Source organism: Corvus hawaiiensis, chromosome 3 (assembly GCF_020740725.1).
Source record: "Corvus hawaiiensis isolate bCorHaw1 chromosome 3, bCorHaw1.pri.cur, whole genome shotgun sequence".
NCBI lineage: Eukaryota > Metazoa > Chordata > Aves > Passeriformes > Corvidae > Corvus > Corvus hawaiiensis.
In genome coordinates this window covers 15,663,452-15,686,494 of record NC_063215.1, presented here as the reverse complement: position 1 = coordinate 15,686,494, position 23,043 = coordinate 15,663,452, and the positions used below count along the sequence as shown (strand labels likewise).

General features: G+C 45.8%; 1 protein-coding gene across 2 annotated transcripts in view; it reads left to right on the top strand.

Moving 5' to 3' along the window:
- Positions 1-23,043, top strand: part of GRHL1 (grainyhead like transcription factor 1) — a 41,588-nt gene that overhangs the window by 5,426 nt on the left and 13,119 nt on the right. For both annotated transcript variants that reach the window (XM_048296986.1, XM_048296985.1), the window contains exons 3-9: positions 1,421-1,491; positions 3,000-3,390; positions 4,159-4,235; positions 5,041-5,197; positions 5,673-5,784; positions 6,752-6,846; positions 19,146-19,304. In XM_048296986.1, the coding sequence (XP_048152943.1) occupies positions 1,421-1,491; positions 3,000-3,390; positions 4,159-4,235; positions 5,041-5,197; positions 5,673-5,784; positions 6,752-6,846; positions 19,146-19,304 (1,062 nt within the window). The remainder of the gene's footprint in view (positions 1-1,420; positions 1,492-2,999; positions 3,391-4,158; positions 4,236-5,040; positions 5,198-5,672; positions 5,785-6,751; positions 6,847-19,145; positions 19,305-23,043) is intronic.

Genomic DNA, 23,043 nt, shown 5'->3' with positions numbered 1-23,043 from the left:
CCATTTGACTACTGGGCTTGCTCAACTGTGGTTAATAAGGCCTTATAAGAAACAAAACTGATAAAAATTTGTTTGGGAGTGTTGACCAAATGCAGCTTGGAAAACCCTTGTTTTTCAGTGACTAGTCAGTGTTGGCCTCCCAGCAGTCTCCAAGTAGAGGTTCTCCAGATTTTGCTGGTTACTGTGGGAAGTCTAACAATTCCAGTGTTTCTGGGGATTCCAGGTTATGTGTAAGAACAAGGACATAGTTTTCAGTTGGGGCTGTAGAGAAGAACTCTGTTTGTGCAGGGGTGCCCTCACCCTTCATGTTCGTGCTGAAGTGGCAGTTCCCTACCTTGGATCCAGGCTGGCAAATGGAGGCAGGATCTGAACAGGTTTTGATGAAGGAAAGTGGTAGGAGTTCACTCCTCCATACATACACCAGAAGGTGTTTGCTTTGCTCATTCAGGAGGTGTGATGAGGGTTACAAAAGTCCTGAGCCCCACATGTGGGTTGGCAGGAGAGCTTGTGTGGCCTTGCTGCGTGGCTGAGGGGACCTGAGCACCACGGGCTTGTGCCAGCTACTGTGAGAGTGGTTTGGGTTGCTGGGGTGTTGATTATGTGCTCCATGCAAGAAGCTGAGCCACTATAGCTCCCAGAGTTCACCTTCTCCTGTGTGCCTTGGCCTTGCAGCACAGCCAGGAAAATGGCATTTGTGTGGGCAAGGTGACTCGTTGGATCGATGCTGTGTTTTCAGGGCAAATCCTGTCTGTGGCATAAAGTACAAGGAACAATACTGAGCTGTCTTAAATCCAGAGTGCTGGTTACATTCTATTGGTAAAAGGTTTAGTATGGTCTGGGCCAGTGTGTTGCATGTGGCCACGCATAAATATGAGCTGTAGTCTCTCAATGTGCTGATTGGATCTGGGCCTCCCCAAATCCCCTGGTCACTGAGGAGAAAGGAGAGCCTCAAGTGGTCTTAGAGGTAATGGCCTAGAGAGCACGTGTACTTGGGGAAGTGGCTGTGGAGCAGCATCCTTTCTCAAGCTTTGAGTTCATCCAGCAAGCTGAACTCTGCCAGCCTGCAGAGGAGAGAACCTGCGCTGCCAGCAAACCTTGGGAAATCTCCTCTTGGTCCTGCTCACCCCAGTACTGGTGCTCCAGCCATGGATGGATGGTTTTCTGCACTGGTTTTCTCGCCACCTGTTGCTAGCAGGAGCCCAGGGCTAGCACAGGTGGCTGAGTTGGCTCCATGGGGATCCACAAGGCATCTCCTGGGGTCAGCCTGGCATCCCAAAGCCATGTGAACATGGGTTAAGCTGTAATGCAAATAATGACTGGCATCAAAAGCAATGCTTCCTTAATTTGACCAGATTTTAAGAAGCTATTTTTTTTTGTATAGGAGGAAGAATTGAATTATAGTATGTTTTAAATTTCCCAGGTTCCAAGGGAGAGGAGATCTTCAACAGCTAAACCGGAGGTAGAACATGCTGAGCAAGACCATAGCAAAAGGTATTCTTTTTCATTATTGCTTCTCTGTTTCCTCCCTTCCCTCCTAGACTATCAAAGCTGCTGAAAGAAAGTAACTTGCTGCACTGTGGTGATGTGCTGGAAGAGAGAAATTGTTAGCTTTTACTCTATGCCTCAGATTCCTGCGTTGCCCCAGGAACAGGATGGAGATTGGACCATAGTGTGGAGAGTTGAGGCTCAAACTGCTGCTCTTTGCTGTCCATCTACTTTTAGTGTGCTAATGTCATACAGCCAGCCTAGCAAAAGCTGCTCTCTAACATTAGGCACGGCCTGGTAGCACAGGCACCCCTTCTCCAGGCTGCAGAGGTCACTGGTGACCCTTTTCATTTTTCATGCAGTTGCTTCAGTTGCTCTCTGCTGATTTTTGTTTTCAGGTACCAGCAGCATTGCTGTTTCATGCATGGGCCGGTTGGGGAGGACTTCAAAGTGTTTGTGATTGGGTTTTGTATTGTTTGGGGACGTTCTTTGTATCCTTTGGAACTTCTATCTTTCTTCCCCTTCCTGCCTTCCCTCTCTTGTGCCTCGCAAGCAGATGATACTGATTAAGTGAATGTTACAAATGTGAGGTTCACTCAAGTCAGGCTTCCACTCCTACCATCCTCTTCCTTTGGACAGACTAGAGTGCTTTAAGGACCTGAGGTGAGGTTTGTCATCTGGCTGAGCTGATTGAATGACTTGTTGTTGAGAAGAGCAGGCTGCTTCCCAGCCGTGTATTCCCACTGCTCCTCTTGAACCAGATTGGGTCTCACGCTGACCCATCACCAGACAGGGAAAGAAAAGGTGGCTAGTTTTCTGCCAGCCAAGCAAGCTGAACTTGCTCACCAAGGAGACAGGGGAGCATCAGAATTGGTGCAAAGGAGAGGGCAGGACCACTTAGTGGGGAGGGAGAAAGGGAGGGCAGGCTGACTTAGTGGCTACTAGCTATGAGGTCAGCTCAGCCACAGATCTCAGTGTTGTCCTGGCAGAAATTAGTGTGGTGGGGTGGAGAGCGGCAAGTTATGCAAACCACTCCCAGGAGTCGTGGTGTGTATTTTCTTGGAGGGTTGTGAATGAAAAGAGGGGTGTAATTTCCTTATTAGTGCTTCCCGGGTGGTGCACAGTCCTAGGGCAGAGGAGCAGCAACCTTGCTGTCAGTCCTTCTCCCTCTGCCAAAGAGCAACTTTGTGGAGCCTGAGTGTGCCAATGTGTGGTGGGAAGTGCTTAGTTTTGGACTGCTGTTTTCCAAGCAGTGAGGATCTGGGCTGCGAACCCTCACCCTTTGCTCCAGGGTAATTCATCTCCAAGGTGGCATGGTTAGCAGTGGGTGAGGAGTTTTGGGAGTTTTTTAAATGAGTTTCTCAGCTTTTCAGGTTAGGATTGAGCTATTCTGCACAAGGAGGAGAGTTGGTGTCAGTTGTCCTTGTCCAAAAGGCTGAAAAGTTTTTCTAACTCTTGTTTAATGGTAAAATAAAATGTGTGATTTATGCGTGGCTTCTTTTTGCCCCTTTAAGGAACAGCATCCCAAATGTGACGGAACAGTCACTCATTTCTGCCGGAGAAAACAGAGTCCAGGTTCTGAAAAATGTGCCTTTCAATATTGTCCTTCCACACACCCCCCAGATGGGCATGGACAAGCGAGGCCACCTCACAACCCCTGACACAACGGTCACCGTTTCAATTGCCACGATGCCCACCCATTCCATCAAAACGGAGACACAGCCCCATGGCTTTGCCGTGGGCATCCCGCCAACCGTGTACCACCCCGAGCCCCCCGAGCGGGTGGTGGTCTTCGACAGGAACCTCAATCCCGACCAGTTCAGTTCCAACACCCAGCCCCAAAATTCCCAGAGGCGAACACCAGACTCCACCTTCTCGGAGACTTTCAAGGAGGGTGTGCAAGAGGTACCAAGAGAGGCAGTTGCTCTCTCTGTGTGTGTGTGTGTGTGTGTGTGTCTCGATCTGGATGGAGAGATCCGGTTCCATCTTTAACTGTTCTTGTTACATGAGCCAGAAATCTGTTCAGTGGCTTAGAAACAGAAGACTTTCTCAGAAAGGTGCATAATTAAAACTTGGTAAATAAAACCTTCACAACATGAAATCATTATCAAAAGCAAATGACTAATCTTACTAGTGACAGAGGCTTTGGCTTGCAGAGTGTGGAAATAGTTCTCTTGATCCACAGGGCCGGGTTTTGCAAGAGTTCAGCACTCTCTGGTGCCTTTGCAGGTACCAAACTGAGGTGACTGTCTGTAAGCTTCCTTACTGCCAGTTTCTAGGTGTGGTGTTTCAGTGGAGAACAGTTGGATTATGTAGGGCCCTTGAGTGAGAAAATATGTGGATTTTGTTTTATGATACCAACTGAAAATAGCCTAACCATGTTTTGATTTTTAAGCCAAACCTCAAGGAGCTGTGTAGCTATGCCCTTTGAGATTTGGGAAAGCATTAAAATTTTGCCTTAAGCTGACTTGGAAGGTTTACAAGATATTGTGCATAGTTGATACCCAAAAGTTTTGGATTAAAACACTGTTCAAGTGTCCTGTTTGTTCAAATCAAAAATCAGTTGTTACCTGGTGAACAATTTGCCTGACAGAAGTTCCGTGGTCAGAAGTATCTATTTAATACTGACTTTCCTTGTTGCTGCAGTGTTAATTGTTGTTTTGTCTACCCCAGGTTTTCTTTCCTACTGAACTCAATCTCCGAATGGCCAACATGAATTCAGAAGATTATGTTTTTGACAGCATTTCTGGGTAATGCTTTAAGGCCCCCATTTGCCCATATCCTCCTACTCTCTTTAAGTTGGCCATGAGCAAGCAGTACAACTCACGCCATTTTGCACTGAGTCACAGTTGAATTTTGGAGGAGGGGAGGCTCTGGATCTCAAACATACAATTATGTCTTCTCATTTGAATTTCACAGTTGAAAACTGTATCTTTAAAGAAAACAAATATTTTAAGGAAAACTACCTGCGGGGTTGGAAATACCACCCAGCTTCAGTTATTGTCCTTGCACCAAATCCGTGTCCCATGGGAATGTGCAGTGCTGTCTGTGAGTGGTCTGGGAGTTTGCTTCCAGCTGTGCCCCCTCCCTCGTCTGCTTGTCTTACTCTCAATCTGCTGGAAATCTACAGCAGAAATAGGAGAAATAAAACTCATCTGTACTCCAGAGGAGGGGAGTGAATTCATTGTTTGATAGTTGCAGTTGACCAAGAGGGTGATGGCCACTGAGTAGCTTATTAGCTTGTGAATTTAATTAAATCTCTAAAGATACTTTTCTGTTCCCTGAGAGCAGCTTGCTGCTCTCAGCCTGAACAGGGACCTTCCAGTGTTGCCTGCTGATGTATTTTAGGATTTAGCTTGCCAAGAACTTCTCTTAAATGTTCATTCATGAAGGAAATGGTTGAAAAAGGGGCTCATCCTGTTTTCCAACTTCCTTGCCTGTTGATGGCTTAATGAGTCAACTAACGACTTTGGAATTTCTCCAAATTAAACGTGGAACATTTAATCAGCTTTCCAGGAAAATGCCTTAGCAATCACTACCCTTTTCACTCTATAGGAATAACTTTGAATACACTCTGGAAGCCTCCAAGTCCCTCCGACAGAAGCCTGGGGACAGCACAATGACTTACCTGAATAAAGGTCAATTTTACCCAATCACGCTGAAGGAAGTCAGCAGCAGTGAAGGAATCCATCACCCCATCAGTAAAGTCCGAGTGAGTGGCAGCACTTGTGGTTTCTTGGGAGGAGGGTGTGTACAATGGTAACCTTAAACTCTCCTGAAGTGCAGTAATCTAGACCAGAGCATCAGCACAAAGGCCAGCTTACCCGCGCTCTTACGTCAGTGTTCGTTCCTTTGCTGTCCACCTACTGCCAGACCAACCCATCCTGGCTCAGACTGTTAAGAAGTGGTGTCAGCACTTGTGTAAAGATGATGCAACACCTGGAATGAGATCCTTGAATTCTAGTTAGGAGAGGAGTTCTGCTCATCTCTGTTTATGATCCAGAAAGTGCTGTTGTCTGCCTTCCTGTTTGGCAGCGGTGTGCTGGTATACTGTAGTGCCTCAAGTAGAAAAGCCTAAAGCTCCAAAACAAATGTACTCTCTGGCCTTTTCTCTTTTTCTCTTTCACCTTTTTGTTGGTTTTGTTTTGTTTTTTTTTTTTTCTTAGTCTTTTCCTCTCTCCTTTCAGAGTGTCATTATGGTTGTGTTTGCTGAAGACAAAACAAGGGAAGATCAGCTCAGGCACTGGAAATATTGGCACTCAAGACAGCACACAGCCAAACAAAGATGCATTGATATAGGTAAAGAACACTCTCATTGCTGATGTCAAACTTCAGACCTAATTCCTTGGCAAGCTTTGGTTTCCTCCTAAAGCTTTTGTTATTTTAAGGAACTTCTGGATCACTCTCTGTTATTCACAGCTTTGCTGAAAGCCCAGAGACAGTTTGTGATTGCTTGGAGCTAATGCTATAGTTTTTAGGACACCTTAAAGAAGCTGATTTTTGGGAGGATTTTGATTGGTGGGGTTTAGGGTTTTGTATTGGGAGATCAACAGCCCCCTCCAAACAACAGGGTTTTTTTTAATATCCTGGTGCTTGTAGCTAAATCACAGCTTGTAGTCCCAGTGGCTGTCCTAAATATTGTGTTTCTTCAAAGGACAAGATCCTCGTAGAAATACCTCAAGACTAATGATCCACCTTCCCACAGCTTTGCTCACAACTGGTCTTTGGTACATGTGAAAAAAAGAAAACACTGCAAATTTCTACTTGTCTCCAGACAAGGCTGAGGCTGGCTGGGTTCCAGCCCTCTCTGGCTGAAGGCTGGGTTGTACTCCTCGTCCTTTCCTTCTGTGAATCAAAGCAGGGATTAATCACCTGGCACTTAAAGCAGACGCGCATGCAAATCTTTGTTTGTTATTGAAGGAGTTTTATTGAGAGCTTATGTCCTTGCCACGCAGGGTAGAGTTTCCCCTACATAGCAGGTTAAGGCATAGAACACCTGATATTTAGGATGTCTGGCTTTTTCGCTGAAGTTTCTAGTTTAAAATTTTTGCAAGTCCCATTTTGCTCCTTTGTCCTGTTTGTTGAGGATTTTTTTTGTGTGTGAGAACCATTTCTAGCCTCTTTAATGATCCATTCCTAAGTACAGTTCAGCTTTTCTTGCCGTCAAGGGGCTGCTGAAGAGTTACAGTTTCTGGCTGCTTCATGTGATTAAGGACTCAGGTGGTATCTCCTCTTTGTCTCCCTCATGAATCCTTCTTTCTAACAGCTGACTACAAGGAGAGCTTCAACACCATCAGTAACATTGAGGAGATTGCATACAACGCCATATCCTTCACCTGGGACATCAACGAGGAAGCGAAGGTATGTGACCACGATTATATTTCCTGTCCTTTCAGCCGATTCAGGGGCTGGGGGAAGGGAAGGGTGTGTGGCCTACCTGGTGATTAGCATGTAACAAGTTTGTTTACACTCTTACATTAGGCAAAACCTTCTGGCTATTTCTTAAGAGGGTTTGCATGTGCAACTGGGAGAGCTTTGCAACTGCTTTAGGGTTCTTGGCAGAAGCGCCTGCCTGAGAGACAAGTACTGGCAGAAGGAAGCACTGAGCGTTTCTCGAGCAGGTGGAGTGGCGCGGGAGGTGTGATGGAGCGGAGCTGGGCTTGGCACTGCGCAGCCTCCCTGAGGATCCCTGCGGGAGGCAGGGGGCAGCTGCTGGGGAGTTGAGGCTCTTGCAATGGGCTTGTCTTCCACCGAAGAGGGAACAGCTGCTGCCTCTGAGCTCCCAAAGCGTGTGTTGCTTAAACCGCAGATCCCAACGCCCAGTGACCTATTTCAAACTAGAGCAGCCTCCTGGTGAACTCTGTGTTGATCTTTGCGCAGAACTGTGGGCGCTTTGGTAGGTGTGTAAGTACAGGCAGCTTCGCTAGCTAGTAGCTAACTGCAGCAGATTGAGCCACTCTGGCTTCTGGAAAAGGCTTGGGCATCTTCTAGGTTCACAGAAAGCAGGTCAGAGCACGGAACCAACTCAGTTCTAAAGGCATTTCTCACTGGTTTGTTGCTGGAGTCAAAGTGAAGGAGTTTTCTTTGGAGAGTTTCATTACTGCCTGGGTTGTCTTTAAAAATTGGGAATGGTGTCGTTCTGTTTTTGGAGACTGCCTGTGCCCTTGCTAGTACTAGTAACTGGTATCAGCAAGCAGTACCAGTAGTGACCAGCATCATGGGGAAAAGTACTGATGGCTGCAGAGTGCCATGTCTGGGGAGAGCTTGGCTTGGGGGGACATGGGAACTCTCAACAAAGAACACAGGTCCTTCTTTGGAGCTGTGCATGCCATGCTTTGCAGGAGGAGCAAGGGCTGGTGTCACTGCACGGAGCTTGCTGTCACCACAAACTGTGCTCTGTCCTGTACAAGGGCTGTGGAGAAAATGTTGTATGGGAACTGCTGTTAGATTTCAGCTCTGTGGGAGACGTTTGGGATGCTTGGTAGACAGCAGTGAGGAGTTGTGTGTATGCTGCTGCTGAAAGTGCTGCTTTGCAGCGTGTGGGGGACTACTTGTGGGGCTGGTGTTGGGTGCCAGGATGCCTTTTTCACCAGATTGACTTCAGTCAGGTTGAGAGGGCTGGCAGGGAGGGCCTTACCTGCTGGAGGATGCTAAAAAGCTGACTTGATTTCTAAAACATGAAGCACTTCACTATGTGAACAAACAGATGATGCTTCAGAAGAGCTGTCAGAAGGAGTCAGTAAGTATTATCCTGCTGCCATAGTGAGTCAAACATTTGACAAACCCAGGAAGTTGGTGTCCACGAGGTATGCAAAGACTTAGGATTTGCACACAGAGTGGATCATGCAGACAGAACAATGCAAGTCCTCAACGAGCTGGAAGCACTTTCTGCAGCTGCCTCTCTGCTGGCTGAGCCACTCTGCAGCAGCAGGGATGGGCCACTAACCCAGGAGCAGGGCTCGCACCTGGTGCTGAGAACTTTGTGGCTGCCCCAAGGAAAGCCGTCCCTTCCTACCAGGTGGCTGTTGCTGAGTTACTCTACAGATCCCTGAATGAGTAGTTTCAGTCCGTTGCCAGAAATGCAGAAATTGACAGTAGCATCTTGAAAAGGTCTAAGGACCCTCATGGTGACAGTTCATCTCGGGGCTGAACTTGATGGGATGAAGTGATGTGGGGAGGTGTAAGAAAGACTGGTTTTGTAGCTACAGAGGCAAATTTGCTTCCAGATTCACAATCTTAGTGTGTGAGATCCATATACTGTGAGTCCTGGTTTGTATGAACTTTCAGAGTGGACTGTTGATACCAGATGTGCAAGTCTTGACTCCTGGGATCAGAATCATATTAAGACAAAAATACTCTCAACTTCAGTACTTAAAAAAATGGCATTTTTAGCAAGTGCTCTGTGTGTTTGTCTGTTTAACTTCAATTTTTCCCTGAGTAGATGTGTTTTGTCAATGACTGAATTTCTCACCAGTAGAAATTCAGCAGTTCTTTCTCAGCTTCTGTGATCTTATCAGGAAATGTCTGAGCCAATTTCAACAATTTTTATTGCATGGTTCATTTACCTTGTATGCTCTTGCTCTCTCTTTTTCCTTCCCTCCCTGTCCCCCACCCCCTGATAGCAATCTTAAAGTATATGAAGAGAGCAGGGCATAGATAGAGCTGAGTTTCTGATGTTACAGAAATTCCTTCACAGTAATAAATACAGTGTTTAATATCTAATAACAGCAGAAGTGCTGCACGGACAGTATGTTTAACCAGCTAGCAAGCCTTGATTATTAGAAATTTGCTTCCTGAGCCCTGGAGTTACCTGGATCAGAGCCAGGTGATTCTTCTGGGCTTGCTGTTTCTCCCTCTTGCTTTTGCTTCCAGTTTGCTGTGGAAATGATTTATCATGTGCAGCCATGTCAAATGGGAGGTGATGAGGCTCTGTGTCTGGGATTTCTGATGTAGTTACTCATTTGGGCACACAGGGTGTGTGTCAGATTGAAGGCAGAAATAGCATATTATCACAAGGAGTTGCCCCTAGCAGCTCTGGGACCAGGTGCTTGCTTTCTTGGGGGGATGTACAGGAATATTGCACCTCTGCCACTGTGTCTGTTCAGGAGGGTGTCACCTGCCTGAGAGCACTTTGCCAGTGCCCTTGGGCCACTAGGGTGGTTTAGTAAACTGCACCTTTCTGGTGAAGAAATGTTCTTTTCATACAATACAAGTCATGTGCTCCTACTGTTGCAAGAAAAATTGTGTGGATTTTGCAGCTGTGGATTTGTGGAATCCACAATGGATGTTTGAGATGGCCTCAGTAACAAGTATTTCTCATTTCCCAGTTGCACTGTGCTGGGAGAGCCAAGAGCAAGGCCAGGGCTCTGGTCACTGGACACATCGAACAAGCCTGGCTCTGCACGGCTGCAGTTGTCCCACAGCTGCCTGCGTTGGTGTGCTGCTCATGAGCCCTTGGGTGTAGAAACCAGGAGTATTTCATGCATGACAGACACTTCCCACTCTGGGACCAGACTGTGTCCACGGATTTCAGAGCAAATGTGCTCCTCTCTGGCAGCTCCCCTCTGCCCTCTTCTGTTGTTTTGGGACATCACAGGAGCTGCTGGAAGCAGCTGCTTCATAGCAGAGGCTGGTTTAAGTATTCTCTGATCTTTGCAAGTGTGTGTTCAAGCTGGAAAAGGGCCCAGGATCCAAAGCCTTCTTGCTCTGAGACAGTGAAGGGAGCTGAGGGTGGGGAGGAGGGCCAGGCTTCGAAAGAGGCAAGCTGCCCTGAAGCGGTGCTGTTGAGATTTGAAGGAGAGTGAGGTCAGGGTTAAAAAGATTATCAGGAGACACTGCAGAGTAGGGAAGCAGTGATTCAGGTGGGTTTTCAGGTGTCTGTATTAGAGGTGAGGTCTGATCCCATCACCTGACAGAGCAGGGGAGGGGAATAATTGAATGAGGAGACAATCATGCTTTGTGAGAAGAAAAGGAAAGAGGGTGAACTGGAAAATTAGTTGATGAACTGGTGAGTTGTTGAATGGGATATTTAAGAAAGCCAGTGTAGCTATTCAGTCAGCATCCTGCTTGAGTGGAAGCATGATCCAATGAGTCTGACAAGATGTGTAGCTGATACTCACTTTCATGCAACAGGTAATGCTGGAGTTAGCCTGAGGCTTGTGGAGACTTCAAACAGTTTCCCACCCCATGCTGGATGTCTGCCGTGTTGGGCAGACAGTCGAGGTGGGGTTCTTCCCCTGCAAAGAAGCTTTTAGATGTCTGAACACAAGCTCGTCATCTTCCGTGTCTATGACTTCATTAGGGACAGGGTGTCTAGAGGTGGGATGCAGCTTTCTCTGGAGTTGTCTGCTTCTTCTTGTTGACTGAGCAGGCTTGGCTGTCTTTGAGGTGTGGGAATGTTAGAAGTAGGGAATAGGAATCCTTGCAGCCCTTTTTGTGTGTTTGTCCTCCATATCTCAGTCAGGAGAAGTGTTTGTAGGTTCAGGTCATGAGTTTTTGAGGCTGGGAGCCATCTCTTCCCAGGTCTGTACAACAGGCTCTCCTTTTCTTGGTTGGTACCCATTAGGGGCCTTTTAATGAAAATTGCCGCTATGTGTGTGGTTAAATGCACATTTCATACTGCTCTTCATAATGTTGGCTGTTGTTCTGTTATCTCTGCTGTGTTACCCGTTAGTCTGTGAAGCAAATTCTGTCCCATAAGTCTGGCCTGGGGACATGGCCTGCTCTCAGGTCAGTGGCACTTGAACAATGTGGACAGATTGGTTTCCCCAGGGTTAACTGGCTTTGCCTGGATCCTGCTTTGCTCAAATCCTGTCTGAGCTCTTGCCCTGTGGAGCAGGAGTATTGGGGCCTCTTGTCTGAAAAGGGTGAGTTGTTGTCTGCACAGTGACTGCAAGAGCCTCCCTGCCCATTTCTGTAGCTCTAACAGGGCAAGGATCTGTGCTTCCCAATGGGTCCCTTCTGAAAAGTTGCATTGCTTCCAGCAGCTCCCAGAGAAGGGCCCCTATGGAGGTCTTTGGTCTGGCTTGCTTTAGGCTGGGTAATGGGACTGTAGCCAAAAATGATGTCACTGCACATTAAGGGTTCTATTGTCCTCCTACTCCTTCCTTTCCTCCAAAAAAAAAAAAAGTATTGTAAGCCAGATACTCTGTGTGAAAAGACCCTTTCTACTAAAAAGGAATACATGGTGAATGTAACAGGCATTTTGAGCTAGAGACTATCATGACAGAGCTTTTTGCTGCCTTTTCACCAAAAGGAAGATGATGTGGTATCTCTTAAGTGATGCCCTGAATGACGGAGCAATTAAACAGTGCTTTTTTTATTACTTTTACTTTTTGTCCAGGAAGAGTGGAATGGTCCTATATTATGGTAGTTTGCATTTAATTTGGGATAGCCTGTCAAAATAGAACCTTACGCAATGAGGGTGGTCGTCTCGGCAGATCCTCCCACATGTTGGCTGGATTATTTCCTTTAGAGGAGTTCAGTTTTTGGAGAGGGTGGATCTCTTGCTACCGCTTGAAGTGAGGCTGGGCGGTACACTACTGATTTATTTTAAGAGTTTATTCTAGCATAATCCTCCCTTGGTGTTCACTGCAGGAAGAATTTCAACTTTTTTGATTGATGAATATTGCATACATTTATATGGATGCCCTTGTAATGAAGCAGCAGTCATATGCCTCATTAAAGAAGGTGTTGCCACCTTCAGCAGCATTGAGTAGGTACAGGTTTGGCTAGTTGGAAATGAAACTATGAAATGTGATGAGTCAAACATACTTGAAGGAAAGAGATTGGTATGAAGCCAAGGCTGCAGACCACAAATACTTTGAGGCACAAGTACACACAGCCTTTGGAGCAGTGACATAGGAAAGTCATAGCAAGTACTGCTTACCCTGCCTCTTAACACTGACCTCTCCCTACTCTGTCCTGGGTTTTCTGAAAAACAAGCATCTGCTGCCCTTGATTTTAAGCATTGCCCACTAGAAGCAAGTTTTCAACTCAGTATTTTTTCTGAACTTGGTGTCCCAAGCCTCTGCCATTGTCTGGTCTTGTACGAGCTCACAGGGTGTTTCCTAAAGCTGAAAGAAAAATCTCTTGACATTAGCTCTTCTATAGAGAAAAGTAGGAGGGTTTGTTTTTTTTTCCTTTTCCCTTTTCTCTATTCCTTTTTTACCTGATGGCAGCTCTTTCTTTTCAGCCATTTTTGTGCCTTTGCAGACTTAATTCTCTGTGTTGTTTTGTCAGGTTTCGTGTTTTGTCATTGTTTTTGGAGACTTGTGATGTTCTTGTTGATGTCGGGGGGTGTATTGGGGTTTTTTTGGTGGGGGTTTGTTTGTTTGGGTTTTTTTCAACGTATTGTCACTGTTCTTGCTAAACTGTTGTTTTTACTTTCTTTCCAACCTATCTAACAAAACCTGGCCCAGCAGCTTTATCTTATCAAAGTGTGGGGTGGGAGGAAGCATCAGTACAACTGGGAACCATTATCCCCAGGTTTCCCACATGTTGCGAGCAGAGACATTGCTATATCTCCTTGCCTCAGAACAGGTTGGAATAACAATCAGCATTGCTCTTTGTGAGAAAGAATATGTATTTTCCTTTCATTACCATTCCTTTTTGTTTTGTTGATGCAGTAAACTTGCTAGGAGGATGTTCTTTATCTGGAGGTGGATCGTGTTTCCCACTTGTCATTCCTTGACGTGGTGTGGGACCCATGATGGCTTCTGTGTCAGTCACCCAAATTGGGATTGGTAGGTTTGAATGCAAACTAATTCCCCTGGGCTGCTAGCAGGATGGTGCTGCGTCTGCCTGAGTGGAGCTGGAGCGGATGCAGCCCTATCACCCATCTGCCAGACAAGCCTTTTTTGGAGTATCCGACCCCAAAGGCAGGAGGCGGCTGAGAGAGCCCACAGGTGCATGAATTGCCCAATTTTTTTATCTCTTTCCTGGCTCACCTTCTGCTGATGCAAAACCTGTGGTGCATGTGGGAGGTGAAGAAACGAATGTGAGAGCAGTAAGATTAGCTACCTCTCAGGTGATCTTACCAAAGTGTGGGTTTGGGTTTTTTTTTCTTTTAAACACAGAAGAGTCTTCCCAGCACTGCTTTCTTAGGACATGCCTTCGTGGATGTGTGCAGGCAGACCTGTGCTTGCCCTGCCTGCACTCCAAGCTGCCTGGCTCTCGCCCAGAGCCAATCCTGGAAGCCACATAGCTACATTGGCACAAGGGTAGTGCCCAGGCTGACAGCTCTGCCTCTCGAAACGGCTTGGAACTCTGCTGGTGTACTTCATAAGGCTTTTGGACTGGAGATGTTTTGCATCCAGCCAGCTTGCAGCATAGATGAGAGACATGGGGACAAATTGTTAGAAAAGACTCATTTTTATGTTTCTCTTTGATGTTTGTATTTGTCCAAGCCTTTAAAGAAACCATATGATTTCAGCTATCAGCATTGAAATTGCAAACTTTGAGCTTCTGGTTAATTTTTCATTACAGGAGGGGAAGATACTGCCTTTGTGTCAGGAAAATGGTCTCTAGACCCACTAGAATCCCTTTGCCTACTGTATGTTGGGCATAACATTGGAACTATTTAGCAAAGGTCAAGAAAAGTAGTATCCAGCTGCATTCCCTGGAAAGAAGCTCATTGCAGTTTAACCTGTGTCTGGTTGTTGTGTTGTAGGCTCCAAACTCTGTATTCTGTACAAACGCAGTAATCCAACATCAAAAACATCCTGACAATTTGTTGAGTATAACATAGACTGAATATAACACAGCCTGGAACTTCTCCTGTGAAGACAGGCTGAAGAGTTGGGGTTGTACAGCCTGGAGAAGAGATGGCTCTGGAGAGACCTTAGAACACCTTCCAGTACCTGAAGGAGCCCTAAAAAAAAGCTGCAGTGGGACATTTTCAAGGGCTTATAATGATATAGAACAAGGGTGAATGGCTTCAAACTGACAGATTTCGATTAGGTATTAGGAGGAAATTCTTCACTGTGAGGGTGCTGAGGCAGTGTAACAGGCTGCCCAGAGAAGCTGTGGATGCCTCATCTCTGGAAGTGTTTAAATAGATGATCTTTAAGGTCTTTTCCAACCCGAACTATTCTGTGGTTAAAATGAGAGGCTTTTGCCTCCTAGTGTGAGAAAAGAGCTGAAGTTTTTATCTGAATTCTCAATATAGAATGAAGTATCCAATGGACTTGGATTGTTGAGTAAGGTCTTAATCCTTTGGGCACAGAAATATAAAGGAGCATAAATAGGAGGAGATAATACCATTTACCTGCCTTCTCTTGAAATGAAATGAATATGGAGCAAGGTGATCAGCCTGGAAAAGTCCACGTCTGCCTGTGTAGGGCCTTATCCAGAAGGATGTACAAGGTAGCCCGGTAGTGTTACCCATGCCTGTGTTTGCTGTGACTGGTCGGAGTTCATGGTGTGCTAACATGAGTTGCTCCCTGTTTCTTGTGGCAGCCCTGGGTGCCGTGGGTGAGTACCTACACTGCTCCTTTCCAACTGGGCTTTGCACTAGGGCAGATGAGCCTGCACAAGGTGACATTTCATCTAAAGCTGCTGCATATGTAGCCTTTGGACTCATCAGAATTGCCAGTGCTTTTGTGTGACAAAAGAGTACAGCGTCCAAGATAAACTGCGGAGAAGAGATCTGGGTATGCAAGCCTTCATTTAAAAAAGGCATCTTTCATCTTGCTGACAGAGAGGTTCCTGCAGCACTTTGATTGCCCTTTAATTATGTCTGTTTTTCCTGGTTTGTTTGAAAGGCAGATCTTGTTAGAAAAAGGTGCTGTGTGGAAAGAACTTGGCTGTTTCTGCTGCCCTTCCTTGAGGGCACATGGCAGAGCTGTCGGATTAATTTTTTTTTTCTGTGTTATTAAAATGGAAGATTGTTTCTCGTGGATTTGAATGTAGGCACGATGTGTTCCTCCCACCTTAGGTGAGGAGGGGCATGAGGGGTTGGATGGTTAAAGCAGACTGAGAAGTCATGAGGTCTGACTTCTTCCCACGCTAACTTTCCAGCAGGATCCCAGAGGAGGTGCTTTAATCCTTCTACCTTCAGTCTTTTGTTGTGTGCAGCTGGGCTGCCCCAGAAGGCTGTAAGAAACCCAGCATGGTGTTGGGGAAAGGAGGCTCTAGAGTGCTGGGGCGAATGCCAAGTGTGGGGGTTAGCAGTTTGTAGCAGCTCACAGTTTTCATGCTGTTTGATTTTGTCTGAGATGCCACTATTGTGGAGCCATTTGCCTCGATGAGTATCTCAGCTTTTGTTAACAAGAGTTAGAAAAAGCATGGAAAAAATCAACAGGGAAAAAAAAAGGAAAGTAAAGCCTGTCTTTGGTTGGAGAGAAAAGCCTAGATACATGATAGCCTAGATACATATGTAGTCAAATAGCCTGGACTTATGTAGTCAAATATAGACTAAAGGCTCAACTGCCAAGCAAGCAAAATAACTTGAGAACAGGTTTCTAATCCCTTTAGAAATCTCAGTTTTAAAGAAAATCTCCGTAACTTTTGAGGGCTTGGCTCACGTTTGTAAGTGCCCAGGCTTGACAGTGCTCTATTTTTAAGTGCTGTCTTTATGTTGAATCTTGGGAGGTGAGATGAAAATGTTTTTTTTAAAAGTAACAACAAATCTTAATATAGCTGAGAATGCGGAACTGCCCTTAGAAAAATAGGTTGGACACATGAAAAGGAATCTTGCTCAGCAGGCTAAAGACGCAGAGCAACTTCTGTGGTTCGTTTTTCTTTCTTCTGGCAATTCTGGGGTGGGGATGTAGCTGACGCAGTCACTTGGCCTTACATTTCATTTCTAATGTAAGTCAGATATTCCTGTACATAAAGAACCTGGCTGAAACTGTTTTAGCCCAAACTGGAAAAGCTGTTTGTTAGATTCTGGTTTGTGAAACTTGAGGCAACCTGAAGTTGCTCAAAAATAGGAGTTACAGGATGGGTAGGGAGAAGTAGATCTCTTTTTGAACTGAAATGGTTTAGTGCAAGCAGGAGAAGACAGGCTGGCTCTCTGTTGCTTCAGAGATGTGATTAGGTTTTAGTTGTCATCTCCTGCCTAGAGTCCTAAAGATTTAAATGGCATGAAAATGAAGTCAGCTGCTTAAAGCCAAAGCTAATCAAATGAGGAGACTCTAAAGTAGGGGGATAATCTTTGTCATCTGACAGGCAGTGCTAAATTCCCATGGGATACCTGTGCAGCTCTGCTGTAGTAACATGTCTGTTGTGCTGAGACCAGCTCTTCTACCTTCAGCCCAGTGGGCTTTGTGTGGCTGGTAAGCCATAAAAACTGAAAACATTGACCTGAAGTCTCAGAAGAGAAGTGACACCATGTGCTAGAGAACTGGTCACTGATGCTGCACATTGAATCTTCTGGTGTCCAGTGGTGTGAAACTCATTTGAGGGATTTCACAGAAATTTCGAGGTGGCAGTGGACCTGCTGAGGTGGCTGCTTGGGCATATTTTTCTTAAGGAATGCAGTCATTTTTTCATACAGAAATGAGTTGTGTGAATATTCAGTGTAGGTATATTTCAAATTAAAATTTAAACTGTAAAAATATGCAAACAGCAGAGTTGAGGGTCTTTTAAAAAACAAAACCCCTGCTCAGGGAATGCAATTATTCAGGCTGTGCATACATCTGATTACCAAGCTCCCAAACTGGTGAGAGCAGCTCTTCAAACTCCTTGAAGCTTTCCCCCGGGGTGTGCCAGCGCTGCAGGCAAAATGCCCTTGTAAAGCCAAAGGTAGCAAGCAAAAAGGGAAGCGGGGTGGATAAAAGCACTCAAAGCCATCCTTTGGGTTAGTCTGGGGAAGACTGCGAACAGCTTATTTTAAAATAATTTTCCTGACTGTGATTTGACATGTATTTAATGCTTTCAGAAGAAGTTGTTGTGGAACAACACAGGTTTGGGATGCTGGGACACAGGCTGGAGGGTGAGCAGACATTGAGCACCAGCACACCTTGCGTCCTGTGTGTCTTCCTGGCTTGAGGCCCCGCAGAGGCAGCAGCGCAGGTCGGGGGCTGGGGCTCTGCTGATGTGCTGTGCTGGCCTGGGTTGGGTGGTGTTTCACACGTTCCATGTCCCTTGGCACAGCAGGACTTGCTGGGGACGTTGGAATCTCTGGGATGGTGTGTGCACGCCGAGCTACTGCGCTGCCCTCCCGGGGCACAGAGGCTGCAGGAAGCTGCATGTGAACCTTCAATATTCAGACAAGTCATTACAACAGGAGTCCCTCACCTGCACTATTCTTCCTCCCTGCCCCGAGTTTTTATACAGCTGTGTTATGCATGGCTGGGAACAAACAGTGGTTATAAACTATCACCAGATCAGGGTTTTACATTTCCATTTCCCATCGTTGTTAAAACTGGTGAAGGATGCTGCAGAACCTGTGTGAAGAGCACCTCGAGCACTTAGCAAAGCCAAAGCCTGTAACCTTTCTTTAGTCTGTGTGAGCCCCTGCAGCTCCGGGAGGTGGCACCAGCTCACAGCTGAGACTCGAGTGGTGCTGGTGGAAGCACCGCAGTAAGTGAGCGATCGGGTCCTGGGACGGTCCTCCTGCAAAATCGCTGCGAAGGTGCTTCTGGCTCCCAAGGCTTTGATTTTTTTTTTAAGCAGTGAGTTCCCAGCCTTTATTCTTCAGGCAGAGAGGAGAGGAGCTGTTGCAGGTCTTGGTGGCTCGTAAATTCCTTGTAATTAATCCTTACAGCTTCTGAGATGTGCCAGTAATGTGTCTGTAGAAAAGCCTAGCACACTGCAAGCCCATTATCTAGATACAAAGTACTCTGGTCTATCTGCTCATATCCACTTAAGGACAGTTCTTCTTTCTGTTAAGCAGCATTGGACTTGTTCTCTGGTTGTCTGTAATTTGTGGTTTTGAGAGGGTTTTTTTGTTGTTTTTTCAGGCAGTTATGGAAATGAAATTAGATATGTTCAGAAATGCAATCAATTTTCCCTGTAATTAATTTTTTATAAGAATAATAGAAATGTTTCTCTTGCTCCTACCATCTGAATGTTAACAGGATATTGCAGGTCTTCCTAAGGAATATTCACAGTAGTGTTCAACTTAGTGTAAAGCCCAGAAACCTTCACTGGAATAATGGTGCTATTTCTGTGTTTAAAGATTACATGTTGCCTAATAATTTTTTAGAAGCTTTTAATAACCTTAAGAAAAAAACAACCAAAAAACCCTCAACCAAGTAGTTTCAAGCATAAGCTGTGCTCATGTAAAATTCATGGAAAGATTTGTTTTAACATGCCCGAAGTAACATGAATTTTTGGAAACATGGTCGTGTTCTTACCAAGATGATAATAAACACTGAGCAGTGAGGATTGAGTGTATTTTTGCTAAGAGTTTGATGGCGACATTTGAGAGTTCTTGGGTGGAAAAATGGGTGGAGTCTTACTAAAGTTTGGAGAGTTTGTTGAAATCTATTTTGGACAAAGTGGCTTTGTCCCCTCTAATGGCTTATATAAAGACGTAAAAATGTTATATTGCTTCCTGGGGATTTTACCTGATGTCTCAGAAGAAACAAGGTGCTGCTTGTAGTGGCAAGGGCCAGCATTTGGGCCTTAGCACTCCCTGAGTATCACTTGCTCAGTGGTCAGCCAGGATTCTGTGTGTCACTACTGACAGCTGCTGCTTTCCTCTTCTGCAGGTTTTCATTTCTGTGAACTGCCTCAGCACAGATTTTTCCTCTCAGAAGGGAGTTAAAGGCCTGCCCCTGAATCTTCAGATTGACACTTACAGCTACAATAACAGGAGTAACAAACCTGTCCACAGAGCCTACTGCCAAATTAAAGTCTTCTGCGACAAGGTAAGGTTGGGTCAATGTGCCAATGACTGTTTTGGAAAGTCTGCTCCATGGCTTAGCAGGTTTTTTTGGGTTTTTTTCCCAAATTGTGTCACTTGCTATTTTGGCTCACTGAAAAGTCCTGTGTTTAGCCTTTGCAAGGAAAAAATTTCAACCCCTTCTATTTGGCTCATAGATGTAATGATGACCTCAAATAGATTTGCTGCTCTCAAAATGCTGGAGTGCTAAGTGTTCCTAAGCATTGACTTTAGAGAAAGGTCAGTCAGTGGCAGACTGACAGTGGGAAGAGCCTTCAGCAGGAGAAATCATTGCCATTGACTGGAGCAAGTGCAGGCTTGTCTTTTTGCCCAAGCTCTGTTGTGTTGTTCCTTTTAAATTTCTTCATGTGTTCATGCTGCATTTGTTATAAAAAAACCCCGAACTAGTAATTTGCAGACCTTGTGAACAAAAGATGTACTGCTGTGAGATACAGCAGCAAAGAAAAAGCCTATTTACAAGCTGGATGGGTGCTGTAATTTGACTGCTCTGCCTAATGCATTTAGCACACAGAATTGATGCCTTTCCCAAAGCCACTGTTCAACAGAAGCTGTGAAAGAAACAGCAGAAGCTGCGCTGAAAGCAGCTGTAAAAGTTTAACTGAGTTTGCAAAGAAAGGAAATTTCCCAGTCTTCATAACCTGTTCCTGTCTGAGCAGTCTTTTGAAAGTCCAGGGCAAGTAATGTGTAATGTTATTTCCAGAGAGACCAAGATTGTTGTAGGCTGTGATAAATGCTTCCTGGACTTCCCCAGTCCTTTTGATTTTTGTGAACCATGTTGACTTCCTATTTGCTGATACCCTGCTTGATTTGGACCTCTCATTCTTTGAATCCTGACTCCATCTTCATAGGGCGGACTCTTACAGGTGATACCTCAAATGCCTGTCTGTGCAGCTGCAGGGCTGAGGCAGGCCTGTAACCCCCCTCTCCAGTCCTGTGCTGGCTTTGCCCTGGTCACACACTGTGTAGTCTTGCCTGGTGTTCCCCAGGACACCAACACAAGGATTCTTGTGCACCGTTGTTCTGTCTCTGCTTACCCCCAAAATACATGGTGCCCTCTGCACTGTGCCCCTGCTGTAGCATTCCATTAACTCACCCTGCCACATTCTGTTGTCCATCTATAGGCTTTTAAATAGGTCCCGGTGCCTTCCTGCATGCCTGGGAGAGCTGCCTGTAGCTGCTGCTGTTGAGATGCTTTCTGCAAAGAATTTACAGGGACTTAGCAAAGGCTCTCCAGAGCCATCTTAAAGACTTGCCAGTAAGCCTAAGAGGCTTGGGTCTCATGAGCTTTCTTCAGGCCTTTATTTTTCCTTCTTTTTCTCTATTCTTTTTCCTGCTTCAAGATGAGATTGAGGCAAGTGTATCATCTGAAGTTTTTTCACCAAAGTAATCTGGGAGTCTTGTGTGCTATCAACCTGTATTCTCTGCAATACAGAGAGCACAGACTTGCTGCAGGGTAGAGGGGGATCTTTTACTCCTAAATTGTCCAGTCAATTACTGACACAATACTAAAATGACTGACAGGCTTGTGCCACTGCTAGTAAGACAAGCTGGTTAATAAAATGGCAGATGTGTAGTCAGCACATAGACTCCAATGGCTTCCTTCAAGCTATGGCAGAAATTTCAGCAAATCTAGTAATACAGTAATGCCAGTGCAAATTTTTTATTTCCATTTGGGATTTTGACTTACTCTCCTGCTTTATTCTTCCAGATACTTTGCAAATTGTACCTGAATTAAAAGAGGAGAGAAGAAAGGAAGGAGAAATGTAAAGCAAAATCAGAACAGGATAATAAAAAATAAAACTGAATCTCAAAGTACCTTCCTTTCACCCTTCTCTTCTTTCCAGGTTCAACTTCACTCCCTAATTATCCCCCTGCACTGCTGCAAGGGAAGAGGGAGATGGGGAATGGGGGCTGTGGTCAGTTCACTACACATCTCTGATGCTCCTTTCTCCTCAGGGGGAGGGCTCCTCACACCCTTTCCAGGCTTCAGCATGGGGTCCCTCCCATGGAAGACAGTTCCCACAAACTTCTTCAACATGAATCCTTCCCACAGGCTATGTTTCTTCACAAACTGCTTCAGTGGGGGTCCCTTCCATGGGGTGCAGTCCTTCAGGAACAGGCTGCTCCAGTGTTGGTGCCCCACAGGGCCACAAGTCCTGCCAGAACCCTGCTCCAGCACAGACTTCCCACAGAATCACAGCTTCCTTTGGGTATCCACCTGCTCTGGTGTGGGGCCTTCCGCAGGCTGCAGGTGGATCTCTGCTGCACCATGTGCCTCCATGGGCTGCAGGGGCACAGCTGTGTCACCGTGGGCTGTACCACAGGCTGCAGGGGAATCTCTGCTCCAGTGCCTGGCTTCCCCCTTCTGCACTGACCTTGGAATCTGCAGAGCTTTTTCTTTCACGTATTCTCACTTCAGTTCTGACTGTTGCTGCAGAACATTTTTTCCCTTTCTTAAGTACATAAGCCCAGAGGCACTACCCCCCATTGGGTAGCCAAGTGGCCATCTTGAGCTGACTGGCATTGGCTCTGTTGGGCATGAGGAAGCCTGCTTCTTGGAATAAACACCCTCTCAGAGAAGCCATGCCTGTAGCCCCTGCATGCTATCATACCATACACAACCCCATGTACTTACGGACCCTAATGCTGGCTGGTTGCTCCAGGCTCCTATAAGAGCATTGGCATTTCAGAAAAAGCACCTATTTTCTGCCATGTATTGAATCTTGTGTAATCAGCCAGCTGCTTTAGAATGTTTATAGGACCATTGTTACTATGATATCCACACCTGTTACAGCCCTGAATGTGTTCGTCCCCATGTGATCATTCATACCTGTAGAAGTTCTGTTACCCATATTTTCTTCATGGAGGGCCAAGTCTATGGTGTGGAGGTCTGTTGGAAAAAAACCCCAAACCAACAGAAAATTATGATATTGTGGCCACCTAACACAGATGTTTCCTCTATTCCTTTGTCAAGGCTGTGCTTGCAGTGCCCAGGATGTTTGGTTTTCATCCACTCTTGTGTCATTTCAGGACCTGAGTAAAGCAGTATGGGCATAATGGTATCATCCTGTAGAATTTTATGGCACAAGCTTCCTTCAGGCTTGGCCCAGCAATATTTGGGCTGAGCAGGGATAGGGCTGACCTGTCCCAGAGGAGGAAGACCTCTGCTCTGAATGGTACCTTAGCTGTGCATCCACATGAGGAAAATTAAATCCGGGGTTTCACAGACTACAGCTCGTGTTTCCCTCTGGGATCTGCTGTTTACTCTGGCAGCGATGGGCAGTGCTGTGGGAAGGCTTTCATGGGATGGTAGGAACAAATGAGTGAGATGCTGTTGGAAGGAAATAGTGGGTGCAAGGCTGCTGGAGCATTGATGTGAATGGGCAGCAACGTGGAGACTGTTCCTTCAGTTGCATGATTACAGAATGGTTTGGGTTGCAAAGCACCTTTAAAGGTCATCTAGTCTAGATCTCCGCCATGGTTGGGGACAACTTCCACTAGACCAGGTTACTCAAAGGCCCCATCCAACCTGGCCTTGAACACTTCCAGGGATGGGGTATACACAGCTTCTCTGGTCAACCTGTTCCAGCACCTCACCACCTTCACCATAAAAAATGTTCTCCTTATGTCCAATATAAAACTACCCTCTTTCAGTTTGAAACCACTGCTCCCTGAGCTCTGCTGGCAGGGCAGAAAAGCGTGTT